Here is a 14,223-nt window from a genome sequence, read left to right as displayed (position 1 = left end):
GAGGGTCCCCGGAAGGCTGAATGGGGAAAACCTGGCATTTAGCATCCGGGGAGCTGAGGGTCACTACAAAGGGTGCCTCTGGACCACATGCCCTGTTCCTCCGGGTCACGCATTTGGGGGGGGGGTGCTGCAGGGGCCATCCCCCTCTGCTTGCCCCCGCAGGTACCCTCGGCCAGGGTGAACAGGATGTCTGTGGGTCCCTGGATCCCATCCCAGGGCAGGAGCTGTCTGCCCATAGGGCTCCCTTTCTCAGCCCCTTGCTTTCTCACCTGTACGGCCAGAGGGCAACGAGCCGTGCAGGGGCTGCTGGGTGGGTCTGCAACACTGCACACCTGAACGCCAAGGACACCCCCCCTGCCCTGTGCTGGGGGATGCTCCCGCCCGGAGACAGCGACAGTGGCCACTGTTGGGAAGCTGCCTTTGATGAGCAGATGAAGCTTGGCTTCTAGAGTCCTATTTGGAAAGCACCCCTCCCAGAGGACAGAAATAGTCACCGGGCCCTAAAATAGCTGATGCTGTGGCTCCAGCTTGTGCGCCCCCCCCCCCCCCGCCTGCCCATCCCTGGGGTTGACAGGAAGGCTCTGCCCACAGTGCCGGGGCCACTGCACTGCCGCACATCCAGACCCTGGGCACTGCCAGGCCGTGGCCGGTGGGCCTGTCAGGCAGGCTGATGCTCTGTGGTTCCGGTCACCGCTTTGCGGGGGATGCAAAACCTCAGGCGGGACTAGAGGGAGAGTGGGTTACCTCCTGATTCCCCTCCTTCCCACTTTCAAAGGGGGGGGCTGCTCCTGAACATCAAAGGGGTGGGATGAATCACCCTCCACCAGGCTGGGAGCTGGCACCACGCACAAAGGAAAACCACTTCAACCGGCCCTGCTCTTTCTTCAGCCTGAAGGAATGCTTTGAATGTGCAGAGTTCTGGAACATTCAGCCACCTCCTGGGAGGCACTCCCCGGCCCCCTGCAGCAGCCCTCCCCCACTCCCACTGGCTGGTGGAGGCAGGGGGGGGGCATCAAACCCACTCCCGCCTGGCCCTCAGGTGCGAGTCTGCCTGCGCCTGGCCGGGCCATCCCCTCCTAACGAATCCCCGAGACCAGCAGCAGCGACGGGGGCATGGCAGATGCTCAGGACAGCAAGTCTGCACAAATACGTGGGCTGGTCCTGTGGTTGGTTTTGTGTTTCATCTCATGCCACTCTAGATGTCTCTGTGAACATACTTCATAGATAACATTTAAATCCGTCGGCTTTGAGTGGAGCAGATGAACCTCTCTAATGTAGGTGGGCTGCAACTCATCAGTTGAAGGCCTTAAGAGAAAAGACTGAGGTCCCTGCACAGAGGAGAGAATTCTGCCTCCAGACGGCCTTGGCACTAGAGCTGCAACACTGACTCTTCCGTGGGCTTCAGCCTGTGGGCCTGCCCTGCAGACTTCACACTTGCCAGCCCCTGCGATGGCATGAGCCAAGTCCTTAAAATGCATCTCTCTTTATATATCTCTATCTCTATCTCTATCTCTATCTCTATCTCTATCTCTATCTCTATCTCTATCTCTATAGATATGTACACATATTCTGTTGGTTCTATTTCTCTGGCGATCCCTGACTAACCACTAGGTAGCTGGAGCAGGGCTAATCCAGAAGCGCAAAGCACTGGGGCCTTCTAGATGGAGACTCCCTGGGACTCACCAGGCTGTCTGCACGCTGGGGTCTGGGTCAGGCACCTTTCTTATGGGCAGCCCGTCGGTCCATGTCCTTGGAAAGGAGGAAGCCTGTGTGCCCTGGATGTTGTCCTGATGTCCCCTCAGACTTACCATTCATCTACACAAACACAGTGTGTCCGTGCACACGCTGGAGCATGACTCAGCCATGAAAAGGAGTGAGGCACTGACACTCACTCCAACATGAATGAACCTTGATGTTCAGTGCGAGAAGCCAGACACAAAAGGCCACACAGTGTGTGAGTCCATTTATGTGAAATGCCCAGACCAGGCACATCCACAGAGACAGGAAGTGGGCTGCTGGTTGTCAGGGGTTGTGGAGGGGGATGAGGGTGACTGCTAAGGGGGACAGAGTTCCTTTTTGGGGTGATGGGCCGTTCTGGAACTAGACAGAGGGGATGGTTGCACATTGTGAATGCACCCAATGCCACGGAATTGTGCACTTCAAAATATATGGTTAACTGGATGTTATGCAAATTATTTTTTTTTTAAATCTCCGTCTGCAGAGCTGACGGTGCAATGCTGCACTCTTTCATTTTGCTCTGCGTGTTTCTGGTCCCCGATGGGTTAAGTGTCTGTGAACAGAAACTGCTTGTCCTTTTTCTTTTTTTAGCATAGAAAGCAAACATGCTTCTTTCAAAAACTTCACACAGCGCAGAGGTGAAGAAAGCAGGCGGTGAGAAGCTCGGTCTCTCCTATCTGCCTCTTGTAATGAGGGAGATGAGGAGACAGAAGAGAGAGAATGCCTGCCTCATGCTGGTCCTCCGGCAGGGCCTGAGGTGGCCTCACTGGGGCTTCCAAGGCAGGACCCCAGGGGCTGGCGGCGAGGTCAGTGTTTATAAATCGCTGTGGCAATGGGATCACCACAACCCGTGGGGTGGCTTTCTATCAGCTGTGTGTTTCTACTGAGGAAACGGAGGCTTAGAGAGATTGGGTGGCCTGAGGTTGCACAGCGAAAGGCACAGCTGCAGGGCCAGCCCATCCTCCTGCCGCTGTGGGCCATGGGTCTCCCCCTGTAACTCCCCCCACCCCCCGCCTGTGTGTCTCTCCCTTGTCCTCTCCTGCCCTGCTCACCTTGATACGCTGGATCCCGGCTTCGATGCGGAGCTGCTCCACCAGTTTTCGGGCCTGGGCGATGTTGTTAGTGGCTGACATGGTCTGCCATCAGCTCTGGCCCTGTCGTCCAGATAGCTGTGGGGGAAGCAGACAGCGTGAGCCGGCTGGGAGGCCCCAGGACCTCATGCAGCTGAGGATGGAGAGGCAGGACACCCCCCATTCTGGGAGCTCTCTGGTCACACGCCCCCCCACCCTGCAGCTCCATTCTGGGGATTGGCCACATTGTCTGTGTCCTCAGGTCGTACGCGGAGGCCCGGCTGAACCCCTCTTTGCCCACTTCCCTCCTGTGGCCAATCTCTGGTTGTGACCATCAGGGGTCCCCAGGAGTTCATGAAACCAATGCATGACTCCTGGTCGGCTCCAGGTGAGGGACTCGGTCGGAAAAAGTACCAGTTTCCTCGGGCCCTGCTCCTTCCCTTCCCCAGGGTCTCTGGAAGTGGGGCTGGGTCACTCTCTGGGGTGGGGCCATCCTGGGCCCTGCAGGGTGTTGAGCAGCAGCCCTGGCCCCACCCTCCTGATGCCAGGAGCACGCCCAGTCGGGATGACTGCATTTGTTACCAGACTTGGCTCAGTCTCCCCTGAGGGGCAGAGCGCCCTGGCTGAGACCCCTGGGCTGTCTGAGGCAGATCACCGGGAACACCTGAGGTATACCCCCCTCTCTCTTTCTTTTTCTTTTTTTAGTGGCTTTTAAAATTCTTTTTTATTTTTTTAAAATATATTTTTATTGATTTCAGAGAGGAAGGGAGAGGGAGAGAGAGAGAGAGAGAGAAACATCAATGATGAGAGAGAATCATTGATCGGCTGCCTCCTGCATTCCCCTTACTGGGGATTGAGCCCACAACCCGGGCATGTGCCCTTGACTGGAGTCAAAACTGGGACCCTTCAGTCCGAAGGCCGATGCTCTATCCACTGAGCCAAACCGGCCAGGGAGGGCGGGGGCTATTTCATTCCTTCCTTCCTTCACTCGTTTGTTTGCTCAGTACAATCTCACAGAGAATATCTTGCCGCATGCCAGGCATAGCTCTGAGGATTGAGCTGACGGCGGTCCTGTGCTTGTGGGCGCCCGGTTCAGATTTCTGCCCTTTCTCCGGCCCACCCCACACCTCAGCCTGGCTGCCTCTGGAACCAGCTGGCCCATGACCTGGGCTTCCACACCCTGCTGCCAGGGCCGGGGCAGAGCAGAACGTGCTGGCTCTTCCCTGCTCTGGAGTGGCTTTGAGGGGGTTGGGGGTGGGGGACAGAATTTATGTCAGAAACTCCGGGACAGTGGTTGCCAGAGACCCAGGGAGCCCGCTTGGCTCTGCAGGGTCCCCAGAGCTTTCTGATGTGCTGGGACTCAGGCTCCTCTACTAGCGTCCTGGGGTGGCCGTGACAACCACCCACCGGATGGCTTAAAACAACGGAAATTCACTCTCTCACATCTGGAGGCCGAGTCTGAAATCAAGGTGATGCAGAGCCGTGCTCCCTCTGAGGGCTCCAGGGAGGGTCCTTCCTGCCTCTCCTGGGGGAGGGGGGGTCGTCCTTGGTGTCCCCCTTGGCTTGTGGCTGCATCACCCCCATCTCTGCCTCTGTTGTCACATGGCCTATGTGTCTGTGTCCATATTTTCATCTTATAAGGACACTAATCACTGGGTTCAGTGTAACCTCGTCGTAATTCATTACATCTGCAACAACTCGGTTTCTAGAGAGGTTCCCTCTGAAGTCCAGAGCGGACGCAGATGTTGGGGACCCTACAGTTTCCTGGGTGTGGATAGTGCGCTTGGAGTAACACACTTCGTGTGGGTGGAGGAGTCCAGATACCCCCCCCCCGTCCCCAGTCGACCTTCCGCTAGTTCAGATCCAGGGCGAGAGAGCTCATGTTGTCTGTTCTGCACCAAATTCTGCCTGTGGACCTGTCTCCCCAGCACCCTTAGGAATCAGGTGTCACATGTCACAGTTTAGGGAATCAGAGCACCTCCCATCTGCTTCCTCACCCAAAAGAAGGTTCACCCGCTGTGCTCTTATTTGGGATGGTTTTCATGGTCCTTCCGAAATATTTTTAGGAATTTAAATTAGATTTTAAAATTTGAGATGCCTGTCAATTCACATGCAGTTGTAAGAAACGATAGAGAGAGACCCGCACGTTGCCCGGTTCCCCCCAAGGATGGCAAACTAGTGAGATCACAGCCAGGATGCTGGCACCACTGCAGGAAAGACACAGGTCCCTCCTGTGGCCCTGAGATGGCCACACCCAGGTCCCCTCACCCACCCCCATCCCTGGCGACCACTGGTAGGTTCTCTTTCTCCACAAGTTTGCCACCTGGAGAATGTTAAGTAAATGCAAGCGTTTGGTATGTAACTTCCCTCCACGTGGTGTCATTCTCTGGTTGCTGCTTGTAGCCGTGGCTCATTCCTTCCCACGGCCGAGTGGTGCTCCAGGACAGGGCTGTGCACGGTTAACCATGACCCGCGGAAGGACAGCGGGGCGGAGTCCTCAGCTTGGCCATCACGAGTAAAGCTGCCATCAGCCTTCGCGTGAACATTGTCTGTTTCTCTGGGGTAAGTGCTGAGGAGTGTGGCTGCAGGCTTAATTTTGAAAGCAAATGCCAACTTGTTTTCCAGAGTGGCTGTACCATTTTACACCCCCACCAGCGATGTATGGGTGATGTTAACTTGTTTTTGTAATTCAGTTATCCAAATTCTTCTCTGTTCCTTAAGGCAGTGAAAACTCTACCTTTTCACCCAACCTTCATCCAGGGGGCCCCAGTGGTGTGGCTCTGCACTGGGATGTGTCCAGGGACATCTGCAGCTGTCACATTGGGTTGCTCTTAGCATGGGGGTGTGGGGGGTGGGGACCAGGAATGCTGCTCAACCCCCCCAATAGTGCCCAGGACACCCGAGGGGTAGGGTCGGGTAGAGGGTGCAGAATCCAAGTTCAAGAGTCCTGGGAAGTCCCCGCCCCGGCCAGGCCGACTTCTAACCAGGTAACTAACACTCTCTCTCTGTCACCATGCACTGCATCACTGTCTGCTTGGTAGTCAGGAAGGCCAGGTGGCTTCAGAAATTAAAAGCAGATTTTCAGAAAAGTTCTTTGGAATCTAAAGGAGTGGACGGTTGATCAACACGCCTTGGACGGTGCTCCAGAGAGTTCTGCTGAGTGAACAGCCGATCCCTAGAGGTTACAAGCTGCATGGTGCCATGGATGGGCTATTTTTGAGATGACAAGATTGTGAGGATGAAGGCGTGATGGGGGTTGCTGGGGCTGGGTTGGGGTTGCGGCCTGGGAGAAAAGGGTGACACCAGATCTCCGTGGCGCTGGAGACGGGGCTTATCTTGGGTGTTGGTGGGTCCATGCGCCTGCCCAGGTGATAAACTTGCATAGAACTTAACATACACACACAAACCCCGCAGAAATCTGAATAGGGTCAGGGGGCTATATCAATGCCAAAATCCTGGCTGTGATATTGACAAGGGACTTTGACAAAACATTATCATTTGGGGGGTCAAGGGAAGTAGAAAAAGGGGTAGGGGGATAAAAAGTGATAGGAGGAGACGACTTGGGGTGGTGAATACACAATATAATATAATATACAGGTGATGTATTATAGCAGTGATGGCGAACCTTTTGAGCTCGGCATGTCAGCATTTTGAAAAACCCTAACTTAACTCTGGTGCCGTGTCACATATAGAAATTTTTTTATATTTGCAACCATAGTAAAACAAAGACTTATATTTTTGATATTTATTTTATATATTTAAATGCCATTTAACAAAGAAAAATCAACCAAAAAAATGAGTTCGCGTGTCACCTCTGACACGCGTGTCATAGGTTCGCCATCACTGTATTATAGAATTGTACACCTGAAACCTATATAATTTTATTATCCAATGTCACCCCAATAAATTCAATGGAAAGAGGGGAAATTAGCATTTGGGAAAACAGAGTGAATGTTACAAGGAATTTCCGATTTGTTACAACTGCATGTGAATCTACAGTGATCTCCACCAAAGTTAAAAAAAACAACACTCCTCCACATGGCCTGCTCCCCGAGTCCCGCAGACACCGGCCCCCTTTCGGGTCAGAGGAGGCCCGAGTGTGTCTGCCCGGGCGCACAGAGCCCATGTGTGGGCCTCCAGAGCTCTGATTCAGCAGAGAGCTTCAAAGCAGCCACAAAACATCCAACTCAGGGAAAACCTCCCTGCTTCGGCTCAAAAATACCTAAATTACTCAGCGCTAAATATAGATGCGCACAGAGAACAAACGAGGTGGCCGGGGAGTGTTTACTTTGGAAGGCCGGGAGTCCCGCTCGGCGTCCAGTGTGTCCACCAGAACCCCAGGACCCCCGGCACCTCGAGCAGCCACCCCAGCTGTGGTCTCCCTCCTGAGCATGAAGCCAGAGGCGGTGCCGGCTTTCTGTGCCTGGTATGTACCCTGAGAGGCTCCTCTGTGAGAACCCAGGCCCGAGAGAGCAGCCAGAGAGGTGTGTGTGTGTGTGTGTGTGTGTGTATGCATGCATGTGTAAGTGTGAGTTATGTGTGTGCACGTGTTTGCCTGTGTATGTGTACATGTGTATGCCTAAGTGTGTGTCCATATGTAGGTATGTGAGTGTATTGTGTGCATCTGTGAATGTGAGCATGCATGCTTGTATGTGCATACGCGTGTGTTGCATGTGTGTCAGCATATGTGCATATGCGACACGCGTGAGCATACCTGTGTATGTGTACATATATACACGCGTGTGTGCATGTGTATATGTATGCGTAAATGTGTGTGTGTGTGTGAGAGAGAGTGCCAAGATGCCAAGATCCAGACGCTGTAGCAGACACAAGTTACCGCAGACCGTGTAGCAGACTCAAGTCCTCGTCCGGGCTGGTGTCACAGCCAGTCACTGACTCATGGGCCAGCCATGCCTTCCGGGATGAGACCAAGGCTGGCAGAACAGGAGCCTGCTGAGTCAGCGTGGGGAACACGCCTCCCCAGCTGCCTCTCCACAGGAGGTATGTGACCAAGCGGGCACCTGACTTGGCAGGGCCTGCCCGGCCCAGCAGAGCCTCCAAGGCCCTAGCGGCGGGCAGGGCCTTGGGAAGCTGGGGGCGGGGCAGGCTGCTCTGGGAGGGAGGGGCGAGGTGGTCAGAGCGGCTGGCAGCGGCAAGTCACGTTCTCAACTCTGGGCTCAGCCTCTGCGGAGAGGCTGGCTCGGGCCTGGTGAGCCTGAGGGCAAGACGTGGGGTGAGGTTGGCCTAAAAATAGAACCTTGACAAATGCCACCAGGCCCTGGGCTGGCCTCCCAGGGAAGGGCTCGGAAGTCACAGCAGGTGGAACCTGACTGCACAGAAGAACTGAACATGCTCATGTCTCAAAGGCAGGACTATGAGGCCGCCCCGCCCCCTGTAAGCCTGTGAAGCTGTGATAAAAGGGAGGCTAGTCACCCTCAAAACAGTACAGACCAGAGCTGAGACATGAGGCTCCAATGCACAGAAGCAGGAAACAGAACCATGGAGCCCTGGCCGAGAAGCTCAATGGTTAGAGCGTTGTCCTGTATGCCAAGGTTGCAGGCTGGATTCCTGGTCAGGGCACATATAAGAAGCAACCAATGAATGCATAAATAAGTGGAACAACAACTCGATGCTTCTCTCTCTTTCTCTCCCTTCCCCTCGCCCTCTCACTCTTAAAACAACACAAAAAACTATGGAGAGTAAGGCTTCCTTCAGTGGGGGCTGCTGGGATGGCAAAAGGGGGGAACAACTAGTTTAGAACAGTTTCTCCCTTGAGCACTGCTGACACTGGGGCTGAGTCACACTCTGGGGGCCGTCCTGGGCACCGTGGGGTGATGAGCAGCATCCCTGGCTCTGCCCCCTCCATGCCCCAGTTGTGACAAACACCGATGTCCCCAGACACCCCCAGTGTTCCCTGGGGGCAGCATTTAAGCCTTTACGGAACTCCCTTAGCAGAAGAAAATCTGCAGCTACAAGAGGCTCATTTAGGGCAATTGCAAAGAGTTTTTTTGGGGGAACTGAAATGGTTCCGTTTGAATGGAAACAGTCCTGAATGAAAACAGAAGCTTGCTTTAAAGGGGGTTTAGTTTTCTTAGCATCCAAACCCTCTGTGACTAGAAGCCACAGACAGGGCCGGAGCTTTCCCTCCACTCCACCAACGACTCATTTGAAGAGCAGAGAAGTGGAAGGTGTAAGCGCCACGGAGACAGCAGATCTGAATTCTGCCCCAACCCCAAAGCTGTGTGGCTTTGGGAAAGTCACCTCCCCTCTCTGAACTCCGCTGGAATGCTCAGAGCGACACTCCCTCCCTGCTGGCAACCCAGGCCCCACCGGCAGCTGTGGAGAGAGACCTCTTTCAGGGGCCTGTGGAAACTGCCAGCTATAAACACAACGGCCGGAGAGATGGAACGAAAGACAAGATGACGTGGATGCTGTGCCCAGCGGATGTGGAGGGTGGTTTGCTGGAAGCCATTGGGAATCCTGCTCCTCCAGGAGCTTCCTGCGCCAAGGTGGCCACGCCCCTCACCTGCTCAGGGGGGACCAGGCAGAGTTTGAAGTTGATCATATGACAAATAAGAACGGATGAAGCTAGTGGGAGAGCCAGGGATTAAGAGTCCATTTTCATGTTTGACTCAAATCGTGCCAATCCCTTCCCTTCTAAGCCACAGAGTAAGGTGAGACTAGATTCCTTCAAGCTCTGCTCTGGGCTCCCAGGGCCCATAATGACAGCCACACCCAAGTCCGCTCCATGTCATTTCTGGACACACTTAGATGTGTTTTAGCTGCTGGTGACCCCGAGTGGCAAGTTTCTCCTGGAAGTTTCCGGAAGAAGTAGGGCTATTTCCAGGGACCTCATTCCCCAGGGCAGAGGCAGGCCTGGTTCCTGAAGATCCCACGTGCAGGGCGTGTCTGGAAGTGGGAACGTGGGCCTGCCCTGACCTGGGTCTTAACTTCTCCAACCAGAACGTAACAGGGTTGTTCTGAAAGCTGAGAACGGTCCCAGTGTGTCATTCTGTGGCTCTGAGATCAGGACGAGTGACATTCATGGCCTCCTCCTAAGCCACCTGGACTTTAGATAAAAATCTGTGTCTGGCCCTAGCCGGTTTGGCTCAGTGGATAGAGCGTTGGCCTGTGGACTAACGGGTCCCAGGTTCAATTCTGGCCAAGGGCACATGCCCAGGTTGCGGGCTCGGTCCCTAGTGGGGGGCGTGCAGGAGGCAGCAGATCAATGATTCTCATCATTGATGTTTCTATCTTTCTCTCCCTCTCCCTTCCTCTCTGAAATCAATAAAAATATATTAAAAATGAATAAATAAATTTTAAAAAATCTGTGTCTGTAGATTTCAGCTTGCACAGCAGTGAGTGAGCTGGCTAACACGGACAGGCTCCTGCTGAGGGCAACCAGAGAAGCTGGACAGGACAGAGAAACAGCTGCTTGAAGGTGCTCTCGGGCTATTAAGATGGTGAAGAATTACTTGTCAGGCTCTGGGAGAGGACGGAAACCCAAGATCCTGGCTTTTGAGGTTACTTTTTCGTGAGTGGAGGATTTGCTGAGAGGCTGAGCGATACCTCTATTAGCCTCGCGCGGCTAGGGCATGGAGGCCGAGATCCAGGGCCGAGAGAGCTTGGTGAACCTCCCTTGGTATGAACTGGGACAACAAAGTGCTACACTCTGAGCACAAGGGTACACCGGAAGTAGACAGGCACTGACAGCGACTGTAGTTTAGTTTTGAATAATCTCAGCGCCTGATATTGGGTTGAGGTGCCTTAGGTGGCTCGCGGCCCTAGGTGCTGGGCAGAGGTAGACATAAATCCTCTCCGGCGGAAAACACCATCATCTTAGGCTTCAACTGATTCCTACGAACAAGTCTGCAATCACAATGTGCAGCACACAGTGAGAAGTAACAGGCACACACCGAGACAAGACCACACGAACACAAATCAACAGAAACAGTGGGCAATGCAAACAGGTTCCAGGGGTTCTCTGCATGGGAGCTGGTAGAGACTTTAAAATAATTGTGTTAATTATGTTCAAAGAGATACATGGGTGAGATGGGGATTTTAGCAGGGAATTGGAAACTGTAGAAGAAAGAACCCATGGATGTGTAGAAAGTGCTAATATCAGAAATGTAAGAACACAATGGGGAGTTCAGTCAACAAGGCAGTGCAGGCAAACACAGGACCTGGAGCTTCCCACAACTGCAAACATTACAACTAAATTACAGAGCAGCTATAAGGCAGAACATCTGAAATCTAGCTGAACAGAAGTCCTAAGACTAATGATATAAAGAAGAAGCCACATCAAGACTGGCAGAAACTGTGACGGTGACAAAGGGTGGCAGAAGAGTGGGAAATGCTGATCACATGGAAGCAGAGGTCTGTTTCACATTCACTGAATTTGGAAAAATGCGAAATATTTGTAAGTTTCTTGTTGAAAAGCTAGATAGCTCTGTTGTCATCAGCTAACGCCGGTTCTATCATACTCCAGTCTAAGAAAACCTTTGTTAATCAAAGAAGAAACAAAACAATGGGAAGACCAAATAGATGAGGACTGGTCATCTGGACTCTCGAGTTCATTAACTGTACAACAAAACGTCAAAAGTGCAACAATACATGCTGCTTCAAAGTGTTTATAATTTTTGAAGTAAAGGAGAAAGAAGAAAAAAAATCTCTAAAATTTCAACCAAAATATGTTGAATTTATATCTTTTTGTCTATTTTTATACTTTTTATAATGTTTGCTTTTGTCCTGAGTATATATACACAGGGTGTTCCAAAATGTACACACACTGAACAGCTGATAGCTCAATTAATGTTTCTTTCTTTTCAGATTTGACCCATTGGAATTCATAATTATTCAAAGTGCTGATACATTTTTGGGACACCTGTATTGTAGAGTATGTAAAGAGTTTCTCCCCCAAATTTGTCAATCCTTGAACATAGTCCCACAGAATACTTATGTTTACTTTCTTTTTTAAAAAAAAATATTTTTATTGATTTTTTACAGAGAGGAAGGGAGAGGGACAGAGAGTTAGAAACATCGACGAGAGAGAAACATCGATCAGCTGCCTCCTGCACACCTCCCACTGGGGATGTGCCTGCAACCAAGGTACATGCCCTTGACCGGAATCGAATCTGTGACCCTTGAGTCCGCAGGCCGATGCTCTAGCCACTGAGCCAAACCGGTTTTGGCAACTTTCTATTTTTAAAACCTTACTATGGGAAATAATCTTTGGAAATACGTCATGTGCACACTTGTAAAAAAACCCCACAAAACCACAATGGAGTAAATAGTATCACTGACGACAACTAAAGAGAAAATGAGTGCCCTGGAAGGTAGTTCAGGGGGAAATACACAAAATGAAGCAAGGAGGCACAAAGGGAAAGGAACCACAGCAGAGAAGGCACATGCAGAGGGTGCAGTGACCTCTGACACACAGGTAAGTGGAAGTCTGGAAGAAGGAGAGACAGAACAGGACAGAAGAAATCTTTAAATAGATAAATTTCCCAAAACTGATCAGAAAAAAAAGACCGCAAGCCACAGATTCCACAAGCTCTACACCCTCAGGCAGCATCTTAGAAACCAACAGAGAAATGGCCATTAAGCATATAAAAAGATGCTCAATGAGCCCTAGCTAGTTTGGCTCAGTGGACAGAGCGTCAGCCCATGGACTGAAGGATACCGGGTTCAATTTCAGTTAAGAAAACGTATGCACCTCGGTTGCAGACTCGATCCCTGACCCTGGTTCAGGGTGCGCCTGCAACCAATCGATGTATCCCTCTCACATAGATGTTTCTCTCTTTCTGTCTCTCCCCCTCCCTCCCACTCTCTCTGAAAATCAATGGAAAGATATTCTGGGGAGAGGATTAACAAAAAAAAAAAAAAAAAGAAAAGAAAAGAAAAAAGATGCTCAATGACTAGCCATCAGGGAAACAGAAATAAAAACCACAATGAGAGATATGAGAGACTGATTCATAACGAACAGAGTGGCAAAAATTAAAAAGGCCATCAATACTAGGTATTGGGGAGGATGCAGAAATGCTGATGGGAGTGTGAAATAGTACAATCACTCTGGGAAACAAGTTTAGTAGTTTCTTATAAGGCTACACACATACTTAACCTATGACCCACAATTCCACTCCTTGGGATTTACCCAAGATACATAAGAATGTATTTCCACAAAAATACTTGCACAAGATGTCTGTATGTCTTTATATTTATAATAGCAAAAATTGGAAACCACACAAATGCCTATCAATAAGAAAATGAATAAACTGTGGTCATTCATACCATGGACTATGACTGCACAATAAGAAAGAATGATGTGCCCTGGCCGGTTTGGCTCAGTGGATAGAGCATCGGCCTGGAGACTGAAGAGTCCCAGGTTCAATTCCGGTCAAGGGCATGTACCTTGGTTGCAGGCACATCCCCAGTAGGGGGTGTGCAGGAGGCAGCTGACCGATGCTTCTCTCTCATCGATGTTTCTAACTCTCTATCCCTCTCCCTTCCTCTCTGTAAAAAATCAATAAAATATATTTTTAAAAAAAGAAAGAATGATGTACTGATAGATGGAGTCACATGTGTGAGTTTCAAAAGTATTTTGTTAAGCAAAAGAAGACAGACATTAGACATGTTATGTATCTTGTTCGAGGTGTTGGTGTACACAGATGTATATATTTGTCAAAATTCATTAAACTGTATAGTTAAGATCTGTTCATTTTACTAAATAGGAATTATACCGTAATAAAATCAAAACAAATAAACAAGCCTGCTGAAAACAAGCTTCAAGAACGAGGGGAAAAGACATTCTCAAGGCAGAGGTGAGGGGAGGAAGCAGGGACATCTACAATACTGTCAACAGTAAAAAATATTTATTAAAAATTTTATCTATGTCTAAATCTTTAAAAAAAGTAAATAAGAGATTTTTTTTTTTAAATCCTCACCTGAGGATATTTTTCCATTGATTTTAAGAGAGAGTGGGAGAGGGAAAGACAGAGAGAAATATCGACGTGAGATAAACACATTGATTGGTTGCCTCCTGCAGGTGCCCCAACCAGGGCCCCGGGAGGAGCCTGCAACCGTGGTACGTGCCCTTGACCGGCTAGGGCAAAAGAGAGACATTTTTAACAACGAACAGACTTTATCACTAGCTGCCCTGCCTTATTAAAGGTAAAATAAAAGGATATTAGAGAAAAACAATCCCAGATTAAAAGCAGGTGACCTTGAGAAGGACTGAAAACAAACAAATAAAAGATGCGGAAGGAGAGGCACTTGATGAAATAATGAGAAAGTTCCCGTGGAAAACAGGAAGTGAAAAGCCTTTGGAACACACCAGTTAGTCGCATTCTCCAACCAGTTTATCCACAATGTTCTGTGCGTCTGCCGTAACAATTTTAGAGTGCTGTTTTTTATTACA

At 50.5% G+C, this 14,223-nt stretch overlaps 1 protein-coding gene across 3 annotated transcripts in view; it reads right to left on the bottom strand.

The window, feature by feature from the left end:
- Positions 1-14,223, bottom strand: part of GNG7 (G protein subunit gamma 7) — an 82,263-nt gene that overhangs the window by 2,033 nt on the left and 66,007 nt on the right. For 2 of the 3 annotated variants that reach the window (XM_006101146.3, XM_006101148.3), the window contains exon 2: positions 2,790-2,906. In XM_006101146.3, coding sequence (XP_006101208.1) covers positions 2,790-2,870 — 81 coding nt within the window. In that variant the 5' untranslated portion in view covers positions 2,871-2,906. Of the gene's footprint in view, positions 1-2,789; positions 2,912-14,223 lie in introns of all 3 variants that reach the window. The other variant, XM_023764697.1, reaches the window with a different exon arrangement.

This window comes from Myotis lucifugus, unplaced genomic scaffold (assembly GCF_000147115.1).
Source record: "Myotis lucifugus unplaced genomic scaffold, Myoluc2.0 scaffold_342, whole genome shotgun sequence".
NCBI classification, from domain to species: Eukaryota; Metazoa; Chordata; class Mammalia; order Chiroptera; family Vespertilionidae; genus Myotis; species Myotis lucifugus.
This window is presented reverse-complemented; position numbering and strand designations above follow the sequence as displayed.